Source organism: Lactuca serriola, chromosome 9 (genome assembly GCF_051521515.1).
Source record: "Lactuca serriola cultivar US96UC23 chromosome 9, Lser_US96UC23_V15, whole genome shotgun sequence".
NCBI lineage: Eukaryota > Viridiplantae > Streptophyta > Magnoliopsida > Asterales > Asteraceae > Lactuca > Lactuca serriola.
The window spans coordinates 76,410,503-76,435,157 of NC_136416.1; the positions used below are offsets into that span (position 1 = coordinate 76,410,503).

General features: G+C 34.4%; 1 protein-coding gene across 1 annotated transcript; it reads left to right on the top strand.

Annotated features, from left to right (window-relative positions):
* The first annotated feature begins 11,698 nt into the window (after positions 1-11,698).
* On the top strand, positions 11,699-13,454 carry LOC145074362 (sec-independent protein translocase protein TATB, chloroplastic-like). Its single transcript, XM_079020757.1, has 5 exons — positions 11,699-12,087; positions 12,264-12,385; positions 12,505-12,564; positions 12,674-12,992; positions 13,087-13,454. Exons 1-5 carry the CDS (start codon positions 11,871-11,873, stop codon positions 13,215-13,217), a joined length of 849 nt encoding a protein of 282 aa, XP_078876883.1. The 5' UTR covers positions 11,699-11,870; the 3' UTR covers positions 13,218-13,454.
* Positions 13,455-24,655: the final 11,201 nt, after the last annotated feature.

Consider the following 24,655-nt stretch of genomic DNA (forward strand, 5'->3'; position numbering starts at 1 on the left):
AGGTAAGTGAATGATGATTCACTAATTTCCACCATGAAAAACGAAAAAGAATTTAAGTTTTAAATCTATGAAAACTCCTAGATCCTTTGAGATTCATTGAACTTTCAATGGCATGTTTAAATCTCGATATGCCCCTCTTGTTTGTGACTGGGATGCCGAGGATCACAAAACGGGTGTGAATAACCATGCAAACTTACATGGTGCCCTCACATGTTACTGTCACCTATTCGATGTGTCGGTAAACCACACACGCTCCACCGAACTAAGACAAACATTGAGTCACCCTTTGCTACCTTTGCTTAGAACCATTTAGTGTTCCAGTAAACCACATACGCTCCACTAACGTCTTTGCAAGGGCACAAAGTGTAATTTCATGGAATTGCATCAATTCACTTTTGCCTAAGTAACTAAGATTGGGAATTTTATGAAAACATTTAGTTACTTTGATACTTCATTATACGTATAATGGAAGGTTTTTGTCCTATCCAACCCGTTCGGCTAACGACCCTCCACTAGTCAAGAGTGCGGTGGGTAAGAGTGGATACCCATTCAATCGCCATTTTATAGGCAATTTCCTTAAACACCCCTTATAGACTAGCTTCGTGAATGAGGCCTACTAACGGTAAGACTGACTTTTACTCATACATATATATAATGTGAGACTTTTAATGTTATATATAGTATAGGGTGTATTTTATACTTTCAAAATACTAGGTGGTCTAATTTAACAATTATACTTTTAATTCAATTAAATTGTAAACCTAAACTTTTATGGATTTATTAAACCTCTTTTAATTATACACCTTAATTAATTAATAAAACCATAAGGGTGTAATTTGAACTTTTTCAAAACAATACTAGGGTTTTAGAATTTAACATTCCTAATTAAACCTTTTAATCAACTTTTAAATTCCAAAACTTGAGGACAAGTTTTGAAACATTTCAAAACATTAGGGTTTAGAATTTAAATATACATCAAAATTAAACAATTAATAAAAATTTAAATTCCAAAACTTGAGGGCAAGTTTTGAAACATTTTTTCAAAACATTAGGGTTTCAACTATTTAAATTTCAAAACAACAAAACTTTTGGGTTCAAATTTAAACTATAAAACCTAAAGGGGAAAATATGAAACATTTCATAACAACAAGGATCAAATAACAAATAATCTAAATTAACATTTAATTACATAATTATCCATATTTGATTTATTTAATGATTTCTTGCAAAACAATTTATCAATTTAGTCAAAATAATTAATCAATTATCACATAAGGAAACAATTATCTTATTAATTGATAAATATCTTCAATTAGATCAAGAATATAGTCAAATATATCATAAAGTCGGATTTATATTGATCTAATATGATAAGGTAACTATCCCAAAGCAAAAACAGCAAGAAATCCCGAGATATGCTCCATCTGACGAGTTGACTCGTCGAGTCAGGCTTGGACTCGTCGAGTCTGCATGGACTCGGCGAGTCCAGCCTCCAGAAACCAAAAAATCCAATTTTTCATACATATCAAGCATCAATACAATAGAAACCAGACTATGCTCTGATACCACTGATGGGTTTTGGTCCTAAGAACATCCTATGTGCTCATACAAACCCTAATGCTTGGATCTAGGTTTCTCTATTGTACATGCAAGTTATCCAAGGCTATAAACCCTAATTCTAGCATATGGAAATCGAAATTAACATATAATTAGGTTTAAGATATTACCTTGATTGTTATGTAGCAATAACAATCCCAAATCTCCTTGAATTGACTTTGGAAGGCTTAGAGTCACAAGTGTCACTCCTCTAATGGTTCACAAACACCATAAGCAAGAGGATGAAGAGGAGAGAGGTTAGAGGCTGCCCAAAAGCATGTGAAACCCTAGAAGGTTGCTTGTCGACGATTTTAGTCCTTAAGGGGTCTATATATATAGTGAGGCAATTAGGGTTATCTAACAAGGAAACCCTAATTTGGTTGCTTAAGCCCTAAGCAACCCATGGAGCCCTTTCCTTAAGGCCTTGGACGATTTCATATGAGCTTCCCCCATAGAATTCGTCCACCTTATAATAAAAGGCAATCCATGGCCCAAATTGCAAATATCTTATAATTACAATTCCAGTCCCTTAAGTTTAATTAATCTCTTTTAGTCACAAAACTAATTACCAATTAGTTATTGACTAATATTAATTAAACAATATGATTTCTCCTTTAATATATTATTCTCATAATATATTAATAAATCATATTTAATCCTTTCTCTCCATAATTCATCCTATCAAGTTGCTTTGGTGAAGGCAACCCAAAAGGACCATGCACCATCGGGTCAAGTACATACCAAAATAGTTATGGACTTAGACACTAATCCAACAAGCAAGACATATAAAAGGGAAACCTTCATTTGATTGACATGATGTGCAATTTATTGAGACGTGTGCAAAAAGGTGCTAGTTTCAAGGATTAAGGATAATCATCATAAAAAAATAACCGTTTGGGTTATTAAGAAAAATGTCTCATTACTAATGAGGAAATAACCTTTTGAACTTCTTCGAAGTGAGAGATCTTGGAGCAGAAGGATTCCAAGATAAATTTGGAAAATGATCTATGAGCATGAATGTTCCGAGATGGATTAACAAAAAGATCTCGGAGCATAGAGGGTCCGAGATGAATTTATAAAAGGATCTCGGAGCAGGAAAGTTCTGAGATGGATTGTCATAAGATACTTCCAAGTTAAGAATGAAAACACTTAGTACATAATATAGAGTACGATATTGCACGGACTCAGACTGAATATTAGAGGTAGAAGAATGGAAGATCTTAGAGGGCACTAATTAAACAGATTTTGAGACTCCGAGACAATTAGGATCTAATCTCGGATATAGAAGTGAAATGAAAATTCATTACCGTTTTTAGATGATCTTCTTATGATATTTATGAGTTAAGTTCCATGGCGTGATTAAAGCAAAATACCAATGTGACTATATTGGTCATGAACTTCAAGAAACAAGGTGAACTGTACAGCTTAAAACTAGAAGAGGTGGCCAGACAAAAAGACAAGTAAAATGATCCTAATTGATCTGAGAGGGAATAGTTCCAAGATGAAAAATAATTGACTTTGGAACTACTTCACTTTCTGATGTTTCCATTAGAGAGTGGAAACCTCTTGAAAGAATTGGGGATCAGGCATCATCATACCTATTTTGTTCAGAAAACCAATGAATTTGGTTTCGTCTAATGCCTTAGTAAAGACATCAGCAATCTCATCATCAGAGGGAACAAAAATAAGTTTGATGTTTCCATTTAGAACATGATCTTTAATGAAATGGTACCGTATATTTGTGTGCTTCATCATAGAGTGTTGAATTGGATTGTGCGAGATAGCAATGACACTTTGCGAATCACAATAGATTGGAATCTATTAAAACCAGTAGTCATAGTCCAAAAGCTGTGATTTCATCCAAAGAGCTTGAGAGGTGCACCTAGCAGAAAAAATGTATTCAGCTTCGGCTGTCGAAAGTGCAATGCAGTTCTAATTTTTAGATGACCAGCTAACCAATCTTCCATCCAAAACTTGACAGCCACTTGAGGTGCTTTTTCTGTCCAATTGAAGATTGCCATAGTTTGAATCGGAATATGCATGTAGGAGGTAACTCTCATTTGTTGGGTACCAGATTCCGGTACTCTTTGTACCTTTGAGGTATCGAAATATTTGCTTAACCACCAAAAGATGAGACATCTTTGGATTGAGTGATTGACTTGAAATCTGACACATAAACATGTAGCAAACATGATGTCCGGACGACTTTGCTGTGAGGTAAAGTATAGATCCAATCATTCCTCTGTATTTCTTTTCATCAACAGCAACATCTAATGGGTCCGAGAAGATTTTGTGTCTGAAACCCACAGGTTGGCAGAGGCACATGTGTCCATCGAATATGTATTGAGAAGCTCAGATATGTACTTTTCTTGGTGAATGAATATTCCTCTGTTGGTTTGCTTTGCTTGAAGATCAAGGAAAAAGCTCAATTCACGATTCATACTCATATGGAATCGATTGATAATTAACTTAGCAAAATTGGCAACCATTCATGGATCCGTGGATCCACAAATGATATCATTAACGCATATTTTGACAAGTATTAGATGTTTTCTATTTGACCTTCGGAACAAGGTAGTATCGAGAATACCTCTTAGAAAACCAGAAAACTTGAGGAAGTTGGTGAGAGTCTCGTACCAGGCGCAAGGAGCTTGCTTGAGGCCATAAACAACTTTTTGGAATTTGTACCAGTAGTTCGGATAAGATGGATTGACAAAACCGGGAGGCTGTTGGAGATATACTTCAGTATCCAGTTCACCATTAAGAAAGGAACTTTTGATGTCCATTTAGTAAACCTTAAAGCCTTTGTGAGCTGCATAAGCAAGAAATATTCTGATAGCTTCAAGACAGGCAACAAGTGCAAAGGTCTCATCATAGTCAAACCCTTCGATCTGTGTAAGTCCTTTGGCCACCAATCTTGCTTTGTTTCTAATGATAACTCTAGCGTCGTCTATCTTGTTTCGGAACACCTATCTCGTACCAAAAATGGGATGATACTGAGGAGGAGAAACGCGAGTCCATACTTCATTTCGATTAAATTCTATCAACTCTTCCTGCATGGTTGTAATCTAGTCAGCATGTTCTAATGCTTCCTTGATGGATTTGGGTTCAACCATTGAGATAAATGCCGAGAAATGACATTTTTTTGAATATTTGTGGTAGAAGGAGTTTGAACGTCGACGTTTAGGTTTCCAATCACTTGGTTCAGAGGGTGATCTTTGGTCCAGACGTGTAATCTCGGAAGCTCTTGTGCGGCAGAAGATCTGATATCAACGATGGGGTTATGTTGCTCCCCCTGAATAATTTGAAGTAGATGATGCTCCCCCTGAACTTCTGAACCAGACACATTTACGTCGTCCTCAGGTGGGAAATCAAAGAAATTTGCATCATCGTCGTTGTTGATCGGAGTGGAATCAAATTCAACATATTGGTCCACTGCATCTTCGAATCCATCCACATTTGATTCAAGGGAGGGTTGACCATTCTCCCTCTCAACCTGAGAAGATTGAAACGGTTCGGAATCAAATGGAGAAAAACTGGGTGTCGGACCTAAAACATTTTGAAAAGCAGGAGCTTTAGTTGATGAGGTTTGTCTTGTTCGAGATTCCGAATCAAGAGCTATTTATGAAGGTCCGAGCATGGTTTCAAAGTCAACTTCATAAATTGTTTGTGAGTTCGGATATCCTGGGGCTAGAGCATCAGACTCCATGATGTGTGTTGTAATATGAGTTGGGCCAGAATTCCAACTATAGTTGTCATCAAAGGTGACATCAAATTTTTCTTCAAGAACACGAGTTTGACGATTCAGAACTCAGTAAGATTTTGATTTGGCTGAGTATCCAACAAAGATTGCTTCATCGGCTTTGGGTTGAAAGTTTCTAAGTTGATCACGGTTGTTTTTGATGAAACATCTACATCCGAAAACATGAAGGAAAGAGATACTCGGCTTACGACCGCTCGTGGCTTCGTACGGTGTCATATTGAGGCGTCGATTGATGATACTCCAATCCTGAGTGAAGCAAGTTGTTAACACGGCTTCAGCCCACATATAGAAAGGAATATTAGCAAAGTTAAGCATGGATCGAGTAGATTCAACTAGTGTTCTATTGCGTCTTTCGACTACATCATTTTGTTGTGGAGTGTAAGGAGCTGAGAAGTTGTGATCAATACCTTTGTCGGTGAGGAATTTCTCAATAGTGGTGTTGGTAAATTTCGCACCATTATCACTTCGGATTCGCCGCACGGGCATTTTGACGAGAACTTCAATTCCTTTGATAAATTCAATAAGTTCTGAGGCTATTTCTGACTTGAGCCTAATGAAGAAGACCCAGGTGAACCTTGTAAAATCATCTACAACCACAATAATGCATTTCTTGTGATGCAAACTCTCTACAGTGGAGGGTCTACATAGATCTATATGAAGCAGTTCTAATGGTTCCAAGATTGATTTTTCAATGATGACAGGATGACCTTTCATTGATTGCTTCCTACATTCACAGGCAGCACATAGATGATCGTTTTCGAACTTAGGCAAACCTCTGACCATTTCTCCGGAAACAAGATTGTTCATATAACAAAAGTTCAAGTGAGCAAGCCTTCGATGCCACAACCAACTGACATCAATAAACACCTTTGAGAGAAGACAAAGTTGGGGCTTGCCAACGATCATGTTGATGTCAAGAGGATACATGTTCTTATTGCGATTTAACTTGATCAGACATTCTTTCCAGTCTTCGGACATGACATTGCTGTGTTTCTTGCATAATTCAACTTGTCGATTTGCATTAGTAAGTTGAGCCACACTGATTAGATTATGCTTCAGATTAGCTACACATGCTACATTTGATATAGAGAAGTTTCCATTTGTGAGGATGCCATAACCTTGGATTTGAGAGTTAGAGTTGTTGTCATACGTCACATAGCCAACATTAGGTGAAAGTTTGAGATCTCGCAGAAAGTCTTTCTGCCCGTCATGTGCATGGAGCAAGCACTATCAATATACCATATTGTATCTTGTTCTGAATCACAGAGTGTCTGCAAGGATTAGTGAAGTTTGGAGTTTTTAGGCTCCGAGTTAGGTTTCGGGACTTGGGCATGGACTTTGGACTTTGGTAGTGACTTTTGAGAAACATGTATCTCGGAAGGCTTGTTCCGAGATCCTTTGGGAAAGAAGCAAACTGCTAAGGTATTTTTGTTAATCCATAAATCATATTCAACAGCAGGTTGTTTCGGAACATCTTTTCTCGGACCATTTGTTTTTGAGGCTGTAGGAATTTCGGTGTTACATGAGGTTGCAAAATCTTTTTCAACACTTTTAACTTTCCGCTCAAATTTTTGTTTTGAAATCTTTGAAAAAGTTTGAGTGACAATGCATTTGACCAAACTTTCTTTGTTTATTGCTTTTGATGGTGCACTTGGTTTTGAAAGATGTTGATGTTTAAAAATTGTACCATCAGATTTAGCAATGGAAACAAAGGAAACAGTCTGAGGAGAGTTATTTCTTATGGGACAAATCTCAAGAGTCTTTATTGGAATGAGACTAACAACTTTTTTTTGAACAACCGGACTATGAAGGATTGATGGCCTTTTGAAGATTTTAACAAGCGCAGGTGTTTTATGGTTCCTAGGTTCCGAGATGATTTCTTAATAGAGTTCTCAATGAATTTGGATTTCTGTCTAGACCTAATTTCCTTTTTGAGAGCATTTTTGGCTTTTACCTTAGGATCAACGACATCTCTTCTATTCAACGAATGTTTCTTCCTAGAGTCATATGTTGACTTGGAAGTTTGGACAATGGATGTGTTGTTAAACTTGGGTTTGATTGGCACTAACGTGGTCTTGGAAATCACTTGAGAATTTGAAACATATGAATCGGATGAATTATCACTTATGGTTTCTACATCAACGTCATCATCTAAGGATGCCCAAACAAAGTTTGACTTTTCAGAGTCAGGTCCAGTTGTCTCCGGAATAATTTCCTCAACATGGAAATTGTTGGGGAGGATTGTGGTTCAGAGTGTGAACTACATTGTTGGACATGTTGGGAAAAAAATTTGAGATCTGATTCAGGTCTCAGAGGCAGAAGAGATTTGGAATCAGGACACTTGACAACTATTGGTTGGAACTCAGGAATCAGAGAAGAAAAACTGTCCATGGTGTTATGAAGGGGTGACAATGGTGAGATAGGGGTGTCCGAATGTTTGAGGTTCGGAATGTCTCCCATAAAAGCTAGATTTTGTAACTTCTTCTAGGAACGAGCAATAGGTTTTGAAAACTCACTTCCAAGACTAGGTGCTTCAGACCAAGGATGACGAAAATTGTGAGTCATCCTTTCATTTGCTTCAAGAATGTCTATGGAATTGTGTAAGGCACATCTATTTTGTCATTCAGACGTTTGTTATCAGAAATCAAAACATTTCTTTCAGAATAAGTTATTTCATATTTTTCTTTAAGAATGATACATTCATCTTTTGACATTACAAGTTCATGTTCTAAAGACTCTATTTTAAGCTTCTTTTCCTCAAAACGTAATCTAAGACGACTTAATTCACTATTCATCTTCTCAATGGCTTCTATGGATGACTCATGGGTTTTGTAAATAATGTTCATATCTAATTACATTTGGGTTAGATATGGTTCACAAAGAGATAAATCAAAATTATTATCAGAAATCATAGATTATACCTGTTAAACGATGCTTCTACCTGGTGGGTCTTGGTTGCCATGTAACAGTAGTTTGGTTCGGCATCATCATTATCTTCCCTTGAGCCAGATGACCAGTAGCCTTCATCGCATTCGATGGTTTTTCTAGCCATAAGACACATGTTTCTTCCAGTACCTATGTCACCTTCATCTCCAGATAACCAATATCCTACTACATCTCTCGTCATAGTGATAACAAAAGCTTTCTCACTAGCAGCCATCTCTTGAGCTCGACGTGCATAATATGCAGAGTCCTTAATCTTTGGTTTTTGTGGAGATTCTGCCAAGCAGTCTTTGGCAAAGTGGTTCGCATGACCACACTTGTGACAAACAATTTTTGGTTTGTCTGACATCGGAGTCTCGTGAGATTCTGAGGTGTGAGTTTGAGTTGGAATGTTTGGCTTGTAAGCAGGTGGATTTTCGAAAGGTTTAGGGTATGGTTGGGCATTACTTTGATAAGGATCTTGGAAATGGTTTTGGTATGTTTTGTGAGTTGGATTGAAAGGTCGCTTATATTTCATGGAGAGCAAAACAAACTCTTGTTGAAAACATAGTTCGGAGTCTATATCTTCAGGATCGAGGTTTCCATCAAACTGATAGTTTGAGCTGGCAAGAGTTGGTGGAGAGGGTTGAATAGGTGGATAGATGGGATAACTGCTTTGAAAGGGTCTGAGACAGAGAGGTTTGGAGCTTGAGGTTTATATGAACTGACAAGAGCTAGAGGACCTCCTAAGAGTTCTCTTAGGGTTTGTGCAATATAATTGATTCATGACCTTGAAGCTCATCGAACAGTTGGTAGAGCTTAAGCTTCTTCAGAGATCCATTACTCTGTAGACAAGACTTCACATTTCCCCATCCCTTTCCGATAGTGTTAATAAACTTGAGATTGTATTCTATAGGAGTTCAGACAATCCCATGAGTTGGCGTGTTGTTGACGACGATTATGTATCAGTTAGAGTTTGAGGCAACTGATTCACCTGGAGTTCTGGTGAAAGTATCGAACTCGTTAACAATGGAAATCAACCGCTTATCTTTCATGTTTTCTGATCCCTCGAACAGGTCTTGGAGAGTGTCCCAAATGTCTTGAGAGCAGATTTTCACAACTTGATGTGCTCAAAGAGGGGAGGAGGAACATCAAACACCACTTCGGAAAATGCAACTTGAGCTGCATGCAATTTTTTGATGTCATCAACAGTAAGAGGTGCTTGATGCTGTTCATCCTGTCCCATGAGACTTGCAGCAGCATCTCTCACAGTTTGTCTCACAAGAACATTAGGACCTTCTTTAACAGATCTCCAGATAGCTTCATCTTTTTCTTTTCCAAGTAAAAACATTTCCATTCTGACTTTCTAGTGATCATACTCTTCAACAGCTAGCAATGGGGCACGAGAAAGGCAACCCATGCTATTTGTTATTTGCATCGAGTACATTTGTTGAGAATTAGGAGCAGCCATTGAATCTTTGATATAAGAGCAGAAGTGGTATATAAAAGAACTTTTATCATGAACACATAATTGATCGAAATACCAAGGTAATTTCAAATCAACTATAATCTGTTCTTATTGATTCAAAGGACAATCACTCGAGCTCTGATACCAATTGTGAGTTCAAAGAACGATGCGCAAGGACAAGGTTTGAAAACTCAAACCTTGAGTTAATCAAAAGATCGATGTTTGCTCTTAATTGGTGTTTCAGTCAAGTCTGGTAATACCAATCAAGACTTGAAGTAAATGTTCAACAGAGTACACAAGTGTTTAATGAAGAAACTTTGAGTATAATAAATGTAAAGACAATAAATGAACAATGAGAATGTAGTGAAAGATTTTGATGTGAGATAAAAGTGAAAGTGAATTAAATGAAGTTTTAGCTATCTTTGGAAGAACAACCCGTTATTATACTTGTCATTCAAAACACTCCTTATATAGGAAATGAGGTACATCGTACCAAAAGCTTATCTCGTACCACTTCACATCTCGGACTCAAGACTGACTTCGGATCTTCACATTCTCCTGATTGCTAGAGATTCACTTTCAAGTTCCAACAGTTTTTTATGATATTCGATCATAATCAACGTTACATGATTATCAAGCAGAGATTTCAACACTCAAAGCAACTAATTCATAATTTTTTTCATGAGGTGCTGGAAAAAATGATGCGTTTGGCAAAAGACATTATAGTACAAACTTCTTTTAATCTGAATTCCGACATTTTGGAACATAATAAGAGGCTACGACAGGTTTTCAAAAGAGCGTTTGGTGCACTTGATGAAACTTTGATACATGATGTTGTCCTTGCTAAGAAACAAGATTTATATGGAGGTAGGAAAGTGCAATTGTTACCAAAACGTATTCGTAATTTGTGACTTCAACATGATTTTTACGTTTGTTGTGACCGGTTGGGAAATGGTAGCACATGATTCTAGAATATTATCAGAAACATTGGCCGATCCACATGAACCATTCCTGTTTCCAGGTAAGCTTATGTTTTTTTTTTTTTTAATATTTTTATCTTAGTTTGAAAATTGATTAATGTTTTGCATTTTTACAGAAAAATGTTATCTTTGTGATGTCGTGTATGCATACACTCGAGGATTTATGGCCTCGTATCGTAATGTGAGACATTGACTTGGAGATTTTCGCCAAAGATTGCATTAACCAATAACTAAAAATTTAACCATGCACATGTAAAAATTCGAAATGTTATTGAGCGTGCTTTTGGCGTCTTGAAAGCACGATTCCCTATATTTAAGAGGATGACATCATTCTCGTTTGTTACATAAAGAAACATTACCATTGTATGTTTCACGTTTCATAATTTTATAAAGAAAGAATAATTGAGTGATGAGTATTCCGTACGATACGATGAACCCAATGTCACGTTTCGAAATAACAATGCGTCCGTTGATGATGATGAAGACGAGGTTCCAACACATGGTACTGCAGCGTACCGTGAATATGTGACTCAGTTACATGATGAAATTGTTGAGCGGTTAATGCAAAATATGAAATAAATTATTTTAAATGAAATTGTTATTGTAAAACTAAAATTGTTATTGTAAGACTAATTTGGTTGCATGAATTTTATTTCAAAGTTGTATGACTAAGATTATTTAAATTTTGATGTTCAAAATCTATTTTAAGTTTGTAAAATCAGTTTATTTAAAATTCAATTTATGCAAACGTTAAAAAACAAACAAACTTTTTATTGCAGACTACATATGTTTGGTTCACCTCTTTTGCTGTAGAGACTTACAGAAATAATCCAAAAAAAAAAAAAAAACAAATAACACCTTACTTTACATAGTTTGCGCCTTTATAAAGTTTGATTGTGTAGATTTATGCATTCCAGTAGAAAATAGAAAAACGTATCCGATCTTTTTGGAATAGGCGAACGAGTCCTAAATTGCTTGATAGACAACTACCACAAGTCCACAATCACATGAAACCAGGATTATGTTGGGCCCAACATCCGAACCAATTCCAATCGCCCTTCTTTCCAAGATTTCCGATTTTTCCCTAAATTCAATCTCAGATCGATTCACCTTTTAATCTACAAATCACCACACCACCATCATGGCTTCCGCGATCTTCAATCCTCCATATTTATCTCACCCTTCATCGTCATCTTCAATATCACCCAAATTTTTTAGAAAACCCCCCATTTATGCTTCTCTCTCCCCAACCGTTCGTTCTTTAACGTGGGTTCCTCATATTGGTTCAACTCCATTTTCTTCTTGGAATGGCCTCAGGACAAATGGGTTATCAATCTCACTTCAATCCTTGAAATTAGGTATATCTTTTAGATGTTAATGCTAGTATATGTCAAAGGTAAACTTGTATCAGATTCGTTGCCAATTCATCATCTACATCGTGTTGTATGCATTACTGATAAAATTCACCATGAAAATTGGACAACTTTCACATCGATTCGAGGCTTGAATGATTGGGTTGTTTTGGTGGTTGCAGAAAAGAGAAAGAAATGTAAAGGGAAGGGCGTTTTTGCATCTTTATTTGGAGTTGGAGCTCCTGAAGCTTTAGTGATTGGAGTTGTGGCTTTGTTGGTTTTTGGCCCTAAAGGTCTTGCTGAGGTGAGTGTATATCCCAAAAACTTCATTTTGTAATCTTTTTCTGTTTTATTATCTCTTTTAGGATGTTATCTTTGTGTCAATACCATGTTTTCTTGAAATTATAACAACCTAAACTGCAGGTTGCTAAAACTTTGGGAAAAACTCTGCGTTCGTTTCAACCAACAATCAGGGAATTACAGGTAATGCGTGTTTGAATGTATGGTTTCAAACTGATTACTTATCGCAACTTGAAGAATAAGAATCCGATACTGATTGAATGTTTGAAATGCACAACTTACTTCAAAATAGGAAGTTTCACGGGAATTCAAGAGCACCCTTGAAAAGGAAATTGGCCTTGATGAGCTTAAAAATCCTTTACAAGGAAATTACACTTCCACCACACAGACCCAAATTCCTCCCGATACCCTTCAGAATTCTCAGTTAACAGCAACACCACCTGCCACCACCAACACCACCGATGATGATTCTCCGGCAACCACAACTACCCCAGAAGATCCTCAGGCAACAGCCACAACCACCCCAGATGTCAGTCTGGAAGATTCTGGTGACACAACAGCAACTCCGGCTGTCACCATGGAGGAGGATTCTCAGCCTACAGTCGACACTAGTAAGACCCTGTTTCTTTTTTCTTGATATTCTGGTTGTTAGAATTTAGACGAGGGTATTTTAGACATTTGACTGTAACTGAACACTTGATTCAGCAAACGGGTCTCCTTCAAGCAGAGTGTATACGAGTGAAGAGCTGTTGAAGATCACAGAAGAGCAGCTGAAAGCAGTTGCTTCACAACAGCAGAAAGAGGAGCCACCAGTGAAACCTGAAAGTGAGATGTGAAGAAGTTAAAAGGAAATACGGTTTTTGATCATAAAATCACATTGAGAGAGAGAGAGAGAGAGAGAGATTTTATAGTGCCACGTAAGTTCTACAATAGGTTGTGAGTTCAAGTGTCTTTTGGGATATGTTGGTGCGTGAGTTTTATGTGCTCAAAAAAGTTAGGAACTTGGTAGGTTAAAACAAGTGTAAGATTTTGTACTTTGTTGTACATTTAGCTGATTCTTATTGTTTCCATTATATCATGTTTGATTTAGAAATGAGGAGAAATGAAAACCTTCTTTCAGTCACAAACATTAAAGTTATCAGAATACTCGTCACCATAACTACATTATATGAGTATGAGTCATGGAAAGTGGATTTCAAACACATTGTTGAATGGTCACTCTAACAAGGATGTATACTTGGTGCACCATTATGGTTCTTGAATCCAAAGTTATTTTATTCATTCATTGAAGCAAGCAAGCATCTAGGAAATGTTTTGATATGTTGCCTTGTAGGATATAAATCCTGTCTAGGAAATGTTTTGCTACTTCATATCAAGGAAGAGCAACATATATCATAGGAATCAAAATTTGAATTGATAAATCTAAGCAACAAATTGGTCATATTCAAAGTACAAACATTGAAGAAATCTTGAATCAATCCAAGATGCAAAGCTCCAAATTTTGGAACCTTGCAATATAGCATGGTCCATTTTGAGCAAGTATCAATGTAGCGCCACAACAGATGAGGTAAGACGCATGAATAAAGCTATTTTGGACTCTTCCTTTAAATCCATCATGTATGTCATGTTATGTACTAAAGTACTAAACCATATATCTAGTATATATGGAGCATGATTTTGGTGATTTTAGTGTCACCATGTCATTTTAAGTAACTAGAACTAACATGTGAGTTAAGGGGCTTCATAATTTGTACTCTATTATATGTACGGGGTTGTGTGGAGTGCACGCATGTATAAGATCGAATTAGAAGCCGGTTCGATGACTAGTTGGGGGTCTGGGGGCAGCGCCCCCGGGTCCGGGGTTTCCAAAGGGCCAGTGCCCCTTTGGCGGGGTCTAGGGGCAGCGCCCCTAGTGGGGTCCAAGGCAACTAATGACGGCCCAACCCTAATGAAACCCGTTAGTTTTTGGTAACCCTAAATCCTCATTAAATTCGGATTAACATTACTTGCTTCCAAAGCAACTAATGACGGCCCAACCCTAATGAAACTCTAATCGTGTTTAATATATAAACAGCTCTTCCTCTACAGAAGAAGGTTACGATCTTAAGCTCTCGTTTCATCATACTTTCACAGAATCCTCTAGCATATTGGCTTACGTCTTTTGTGCCTAGAAACGTAAGTGTCCACTTGGATTATCCTAGGCTGAATTTCTTGTAACCTAGGCATAGGGTAGAAATATCAGTTCGGAAAGTGATATCACGATCCAAGTTGGTATCCAGATCTCCACCACAAACCCTAAACTTCCCAACATTCGAACTGATATTTTCTGTTTCTGGAGATGGGTGACTCAATCCGCGAGATGACCACTAAGTTTGCAAAGCTGGAGAAGTTCAAAGGTGTTGACTTCAGGCGGTGGAAGAAGAAGATGCACTTCATGCTGACTACTCTCAAGGCAACGTACGTGCTGACTACTCCTAGACCAGCAGAGCCTGAGGAAGGTGTTGTTGAGACGGCTAAAGAGACAAGAAAGAGACATAAGTGGGACAATGATGACTACATCTGCAAAGGTCACATTCTGAACGGTATGTCTGATGCTTTATTTGATATCCATAGTGAAGCCTTGTGTGCCAAGGAGTTGTGGGACACTCTTGAACTGAAATACATTACTAAGGATGCTTCTAGAAAGAAGTTTCTGGTCAGTGACTTTAATAATTATAAGATGGAAGATTCAAGGTCTGTCACTGAACAGTACAATGAACTCCTTGGCATATATGGTCAGTTTAAACTGCACCGTATGAACATGGATGAATCCATTGATGTGTCCACTATCATTGACAAACTGCCTCCGTCCTGGAAAGACTTCAAACATAACTTGAAACATCAAAAGGAGGAACAGTCATTGGTTCAACTTGCTAGTCACATTCGTATTGAAGAATCTCTTCGTGCGAAGGAAAGTGACAAATCTGAAAACCCCAAAGGAAAAGTTGAACCTGGACAGCCCTCGGTTCATATGGTTGAAAACAAACCAAGGAACCACAACCACAAAGGACATGGCAAAAGTAAGCAGGAATGTGTCTCAAGCAACTCCAACAAAAAGAGAAAGGATATGGTTTGTTGGAGGTGTAATCAAGTTGGGCATTGCAAGCGTGATTGTCGTGTGAATTTGGGCAACAATGGTGCTGGAAACAGTGGAGCCAATGGGAAAGTAAGCGGGTCTTCGGCCCAAGTTAAAGGAGGTCAGTTTTTGACTAACTTTGATAATTCTAATCAGAATTATGTTTATTATGTTTCATTTATCCCTGAATCATTCTATGTGCAGGATGATGATGTTGCTTGGTGGATTGACTCCGGAGCAACGAACCATGTATGCAAGGATAAACAGATGTTTGAAACATTAACTCCGCTTGAAGATGGGTCGGTGCTAAAAATGGGAGATGATTCTTTTATTCCTATTTGTGGTTTAGGTGTCGTGTGTCTTGAATTTACTTCTAGAAAGACAATTAGATTATTTGATGTTTTGTTTGTTCCCAAGATTCGCAAGAATCTTGTTAGCTCTAGTTGTTTGAATTCTGATGGTTTTAAACAAGTTATTGAGTCGGATAAGTTTGTTTTGTCTAAGGGTGGAATGTTTGTTGGTTTTGGATATTTAAATAATAGAATGTTTCGTTTAAATATTGTTGACAAATTATTACCTGTTCAAAATTCTGCATTTGTATCTTCTGCTTCTAATGTTGATAAACCTATGCTTTGGCATGTAAGATTAGGTCATGTCAACTTTAGAAGGATGCATGAGATGTCAAAAGATGGATTAATTCCAGCCTTTGATATGACATCTGATAAATGTAAAACATGCATGCTTACAAAAGTGACAAAACAACCATTTCCTAGTGTTACTAGAAATTCAGCTGTTTTGGGACTTGTACACAGTGACCTATGTGATTTTCACTCCACTCCTTCTTTGGGAAATAAAAAGTATGTGGTCACTTTTATTGATGACTGCACTTGGTTTTGCTATGTGTATTTGTTGCATTCTAAGGATGAAGCCTTAGATAAATTCAAAATATACAAAACTGAGGTGGAATTGCAATTGGGCATTCCGGTTAAATGTCTCAGGACTGATAGGGGAGGTGAATATATGGATCCCACATACTTCCAATCATTGGGTATCATTCATGAGACCACAACACCTTACACGCCTCAACAGAATGGTATTGTTGAACGCAAAAATCGAGTTTTAAAGGAAATGGTAAAGTCGGTGTTATCTTACTCGTGATTGAGTGAAGGATTTTGGGGAGAGGCCATGTTAACGGCCTGCTATCTATTGAATAGGGTTCCAAATAAAATGAACAAAATAGTCCCATATGAACTTTGGTTCAAGAAAAATCCGGATTTGAGTTATTTTCGGGTTTGGGGCTGTCGGGCAGTTGTAAAACTCACCAAGCCAAAAAATAAGAATTTTGGAGAACGTGGAATTGATTGCATATTCATTGGATATGTTGAACATTCCAAGGCATATAGGTTTTATGTAATAGAACCTAATGATTCGATTTCGGTTAACACTGTTATCGAATCATGAGATGCAATTTTTGATGAGATGCGGTTTTCATCGATTCAAAGGCCTAAGGATCTGACTTTTGGTTCTCTTAAAGAGCAAAATTCAGAAAGTCGAGATGGTGGTAATGTGCAAGAACCACAAGAGCTTCGTAAAAGCAAAAGAGGCAATATTGTGAAAATTTTCGGATCCAGCTTCCAACTGTAATTGGTAGAAGGTTCAAGGGATGAAATTAGTCTTGAATACTCTTATTGCTATAGTATTGAAGATGATCCTGAGACTTATCAAGAGGCCATGGAGTCTCGTGATAGCGCCTTTTGGAAGGAGGCAATTGATGATGAAATGTCATCAATTCTTGAGAACAACACATGGGTGTTGTCTGATTTGCCTCCAGGTTATAAACCTCTTGGTTGCAAATGGCAAGTCTAGACATCTAGGTGTTAGACATAGTATGATTAGAGAATTAATCATGAATGGTGTGATTTTGGTTGAGTTTGTGAAATCGCAACAAAATTTGGCAGATCACTTGACTAAAGGTCTGATAACAGACTTAGTGCACAAGTCTGTAATCAGGATGGGATTAAAGTCCATTTAATTCTATAATGATGAGACACCCAATTCCCTCCTAATATAATGTTAGGAATTGAATTCAATGTGGAAAGCTCATACTTATAGATTGGAACACATGAAGTATTCATCCCAGGTATGTGTTCGGTTCTGCAAGTTAGTCGGGTTGAAGTTTAACTTCTTAATAATTCCTTTGATAAATGTATGTGCAGATACATGGAAAGGAGTTACCTACGTGATTGTGAAGTGTAGCCGCATTTCAAGAGGTTGTGGAGTTAACCTTGATATGATCATGAGAGGATTGGGACACATGGCTTTATAATAGTGTCAAGTTGTATTATGCTAGAAATTCAATAAACTAGTATGTATTTTACTTTCTGGTATTCAAATGGTTTGATGGGTTCAATTCTTAGAACACCCTGATTCTCGAGTATTTGCAAATGTATGATAGTAAGTGGAAATTCAATTGTTTCGATATTTTCATTATGTACTAGTTTGGTTTGTTTGATAAAGGTTATGTTTGTTCAAGGGTTACACTAAAATGGGGGAGGATTGTTGGTGATATTAGTGTCACCATGTCATTTTAAGTAACTGGAACTAACATGTGAGCTAAGGGGCTTCATAATTTGTACTCTATTATATGTACGGGGTTGTGTGGAATGCACGCATGTATAAGATCGAATTAGAAGTCGGTTCGACGATTAATCGGGGGTCTGGGGGCAGTGCCCCTTTGGCGGGGTCTAGGGGCAGCGCCCCTAGCGAGGTCCAAAGCAACTAATGACGGCCCAACCCTAATGAAACCCGTTAGTTTTTGGTAACCCTAAATCCTCATTAAATCTAGATTAACATTACTTGCTTCCAAAGCAACTAAGCCCAACCCTAATGAAACCCTAGTCGTGTTTAATAGATAAACAACTCTTCCTCTACAGAAGAGGGTTACGATCTTAAGCTCTCGTTTCATCATACTTTCACAGAATCCGCTGTTATATTGGCTTATGTCTTCTGTGCCTAGAAACGTAAGTGTCCACTTGGATTATCCTAGGTTGAATTTCTTGTAACCCAGGCATAGGGTAGAAATATCAGTTCGGAAAGTGATATCACGATCCAAGTTGGTATCCAGATCTCCACCACAGACCTTAAACTTCCCAACACATGATTGGTAGATATCAATAAAAGGATAAGTGATTGTCACTATAATTTTGTAACGGGTATTCTTAAGTGCTTATATGGGACTTAAGACATATTTGAAGTTTATATATGAAAAGGATAAAATGGGAACATTTAAAAGGTTGAGAATGTGAGAACAGATCTAGACCATTTAAATGTTTAGATCTAAGGTTATTATTAAACGGACGATTTATGAAAAATTCTAAAACTACTGGCATTAAAGTGTAACTTTTAAATGGCCAGAAGGGCATAATAGGAATTGCAAATTTACCTATTTACCTATTGGCATTGGTGTTCTCATTTTATCATTACTATATATATATATATATATATATATATATATATATATATATATATATATATATATATATATATATATATATATATATATGGGTTTGGTGAATATGTGGCTGTCATGTATACAAGTTTAGATATAGAACTTGATAAAACTACGTAGTTTCGATTAAAATCATTTAAATTGCCTTCCTATTATGTGAAATTCATATATTAATTATTTAGTTTTTCGTTAATTTTACAACCAAATGGTAAAAATCTCATCTATTTTTTTTTCATTTGCGAACGTATTGTCCACGACCTCAAAATCTATTTCAACCATCTTTATTTTCTAATATATATGTCTTCATATGTAACTGGGTATATCGAAGTTATAACAACTTTTTGTGAATCATGATTTTTCATATCTACAAACAGTTGCTTCGCAGCACAACAAAAAGCAATAAAGAAACAAGAATATGATGAAGTCTGAAAACAATTTTAAACAATAATATGATGAAGTCTGAAAACAATTTTATATTAAAAAATTGTTAATATAGTTTTGTTATTTATTCATGAATAGAATATTTCAAACGAAAGAAGATACACACAGTTTAACTTCGTGAAGATGTTTATTTATGTTGTATTTGGTCATTTGAAAACATTTAACAAAAATATAGTAAAAAAAAAACTGACGCAATTAGGTGGAGTGAATGCAGGAAAGAGACGAATGACTTGGAGAAAAATTAGGAGAAAATGTAGATCGAACATGAATAATCTTCTATTATTATGTAAGATTTAATCAAAACTACATAGTTTTGATGTGTTCTATATGTATGCTTACATACCTAACAGCCTTATATTCACTTTTGCCTATATATATATATATATATATATATATATATATATATATATATATATATATATATATATATATATATATATATATATATATATATATGGCTAGGATTAAATATGAACTACAATTATTGTGTGAATGTATGACTATTTCTTATCCATTGGATTAAAAAAATGAATGATATGATATGAGGGTACATATGATTAACATGGGATAACATGCACTATATAATTGCACTTAATAAATTATTAGAGTATTTTAGTCAATTACCGTATATTTAAAAAAGAAAAACTATTTATTTATTGCATAATTTAATTGGAGTTTTATTAAATACTTATTTATCTTATTTTACAAAATTAAGCATGGATAATTACATCATTTTGTTTAAGAAGCGCAAGTCCATAAAACTAGTTTCATACATGGAATTGATTTCATTCTTTAAGAATGATTCATGACTCTTATCTAACATATTCTTAAAGAAAATGAAATATTCATTCTACACAAACAAAGCTATAACACCAAATGAGAATTCTTGAGGAATATGAAATATTCATTTTACATATAATCAAACTTTAAACAATATATCATAATTTTAAAGAGCATATAGTAAATAAGCCATTTTGGGTATGAATTTCAACATAATGGTCATTCTAAAAGAATATGAAAAGAATGTGCATTCTGAAACATAATGATAAGGATTCTTTCTCAGAGAGTACTATTCATCATCTTCTCCAAGTGCTTCAGATCATTGTCTTAATATTCTTGAAGAGTATGGTGCATTCTTAAAGACTGTGAATTACCTAAGCCTCCGATTAGTAACAAACACTAACATGCAAATTTAAAGCATGTAAATGAAAATATTTGATTCTTGTTGTTGTGAAAAAAAATTCTAAACATAATAGATTATTCTTACAGAAAGTAAATTATTAGTATGTAATAATTCTTAAAGAATGTGTTTGGTTGCACACTAAATTAATTGAACTTAGAGTACATGGTAAAACTAAATATATTCTTAAGAATGTGTACACGGTAAAACTAAACATATTCTTAAAGAATGTGTTCAGTTTCACATAAAATCAATTAAGCATACAGTATGTTGTAAAAGAAATAAATACATTCTTAAAGAATATGTTTTGTTAGATTCAAATTCAGTTTAACCTACAACACGTGCTAATAATAAATACATTCTTTAAGAATAATCTAATCCAATACAAGTAGCCTCCAACATTGGAACCTTAATCACATGCAATTAAACTCCAACATCGAAACCTCAACTCATATTTTAAAAAGTTTTTTTTTTTAAATCAACATTTATTCTTTAAAGAACTAACGTTAGTTGTAAACATATCAAAAAAAAATACATTGTTTCCCATAGTTTTGTAATAATCAGCATCAATATCCATGGAGATGGAAAATGTTTTTTTTTTCCCTTTCTCTAGTTGATTACCTCTATGAGTTTTTGTTTAATAGTTACGGTGAGATTGTTATACAAGAACATATATGATGAACATTTGGAAAAATTGATAAATTGAAACGTAACTTTATCAATTCCATATATATTGCTTATTTAATTAATGAAAATAAATAAATTAATTGCAAAATTCTATAATTATCCCTAACTATTGATTGGACCAAAATTGGTCATATTTTCACACACTATTTGTTGGTTATATATGATCCTAACTTTCTCTCTCTCTCTCTCTCTCTCTCTCTCTCTATATATATATATATATATATATATATATATATATATATATATATATATATATATATATATATATTCGTTTTTGTAAATGTTATAAATTAAATATGGTACATAATTTTTTTTTTAAGACAAACACTTAATATTTAAATAAAAAAAGGTTACATTAATTTCTAATATAAATTACGATTAAAAATATAAAACACGACTTAATTCCTAAATACTACACTAAAACACGACTTAATATTAGACAAAAAATATAAATTAAAACTTCATTTAATACATAAAAACTACGGCTTATCCCAGTTGTATTCTTTAGCAAAATCCCGCTTCGCATTGTTAAAAATCTGACGATCCTTGTAACATCCCAAAAATCACAATAAATTTTAATTTTTCAAAAACAACAAAAATCTATCATTGTTTACAAAAACATTGTTTCAAAATTGTTTATCAAACATCAAAGTATCCCAAAATCCAAATAACAAAAACCCGAAGGAATGTGCACGATCACGCCTTCGCTTTCTCGTGATCTTCAAAAGTACCTGAAACAATAAACTGGAACGGTAAGCCAAAGCTTAGTGTTCTCCCAAAGTACCACCACACAAAACACATATGATATACAAACAAGCATGTTGTGTCCGCTCAGTCATCAGACTGATGTAATGACGTAAATTTTTAAACAAATTTTCATTTTCATTTATACTAAAACACATGTCACATATGTCAAAAACTCCAATTATCAGTCATCATCATAGTTTTCAAAAACTCCAATTATCAGTCATCATCATAGGTTGAGAATGTGAGAACAGATCTAGACCATTTAAATGTTTAGATCTAAGGTTATTATTAAACGGACGATTTATGAAAAATTCTAAAACTACTGGCATTAAAGTGTAACTTTTAAATGGCCAGAAGGGCATAATAGGAATTGCAAATTTACCTATTTACCTATTGGCATTGGTGTTCTCATTTTATCATTACTATATATATATATATATATATATATATATATATATATATATATATATATATATATATATATATATGGGTTTGGTGAATATGTGGTTGTCATGTATACAAGTTTAGATATAGAACTTGATAAAACTACGTAGTTTCGATTAAAATCATTTAAATTACCTTCCTATTATGTGAAATTCATATATTAATTATTTAGTTTTTCGTTAATTTTACAACCAAATGGTAAAAACCTCATCTATTTTTTTTTTCATTTGCGAACGTATTGTCCACGACCTCAAAATCTATTTCAACCATCTTTATTTTCTAATATATATGTCTTCATATGTAACTGGGTATATCGAAGTTATAACAACTTTTTGTGAATCATGATTTTTCATATCTACAAACAGTTGCTTCGCAGCACAACAAAAAGCAATAAAGAAACAAGAATATGATGAAGTCTGAAAACAATTTTAAACAATAATATGATGAAGTCTGAAAACAATTTTATATTAAAAAATTGTTAATATAGTTTTGTTATTTATTCATGAATAGAATATTTCAAACGAAAGAAGATACACACAGTTTAACTTCGTGAAGATGTTTATTTATGTTGTATTTGGTCATTTAAAAACATTTAACAAAAATATAGTAAAAAAAAAACTGACGCAATTAGGTGGAGTGAATGCAGGAAAGAGACGAATGACTTGGAGAAAAATTAGGAGAAAATGTAGATCGAACATGAATAATCTTCTATTATTATGTAAGATTTAATCAAAACTACATAGTTTTGATGTGTTCTATATGTATGCTTACATACCTAACAGCCTTATATTCACTTTTGCCTATATATATATATATATATATATATATATATATATATATATATATATATGGCTAGGATTAAATATGAACTACAATTATTGTGTGAATGTATGACTATTTCTTATCCATTGGATTAAAAAAATGAATGATATGATATGAGGGTACATATGATTAACATGGGATAACATGCACTATATAATTGCACTTAATAAATTATTAGAGTATTTTAGTCAATTACCGTATATTTAAAAAAGAAAAACTATTTATTTATTGCATAATTTAATTGGAGTTTTATTAAATACTTATTTATCTTATTTTACAAAATTAAGCATGGATAATTACATCATTTTGTTTAAGAAGCGCAAGTCCATAAAACTAGTTTCATACATGGAATTGATTTCATTCTTTAAGAATGATTCATGACTCTTATCTAACATATTCTTAAAGAAAATGAAATATTCATTCTACACAAACAAAGCTATAACACCAAATGAGAATTCTTGAGGAATATGAAATATTCATTTTACATATAATCAAACTTTAAACAATATATCATAATTTTAAAGAGCATATAGTAAATAAGCCATTTTGGGTATGAATTTCAACATAATGGTCATTCTAAAAGAATATGAAAAGAATGTGCATTCTGAAACATAATGATAAGGATTCTTTCTCAGAGAGTACTATTCATCATCTTCTCCAAGTGCTTCAGATCATTGTCTTAATATTCTTGAAGAGTATGGTGCATTCTTAAAGACTGTGAATTACCTAAGCCTCCGATTAGTAACAAACACTAACATGCAAATTTAAAGCATGTAAATGAAAATATTTGATTCTTGTTGTTGTGAAAAAAAATTCTAAACATAATAGATTATTCTTACAGAAAGTAAATTATTAGTATGTAATAATTCTTAAAGAATGTGTTTGGTTGCACACTAAATTAATTGAACTTAGAGTACATGGTAAAACTAAATATATTCTTAAGAATGTGTACACGGTAAAACTAAACATATTCTTAAAGAATGTGTTCAGTTTCACATAAAATCAATTAAGCATACAGTATGTTGTAAAAGAAATAAATACATTCTTAAAGAATATGTTTTGTTAGATTCAAATTCAGTTTAACCTACAACACGTGCTAATAATAAATACATTCTTTAAGAATAATCTAATCCAATACAAGTAGCCTCCAACATTGGAACCTTAATCACATGCAATTAAACTCCAACATCGAAACCTCAACTCATATTTTAAAAAGTTTTTTTTTTTAAATCAACATTTATTCTTTAAAGAACTAACGTTAGTTGTAAACATATCAAAAAAAAATACATTGTTTCCCATAGTTTTGTAATAATCAGCATCAATATCCATG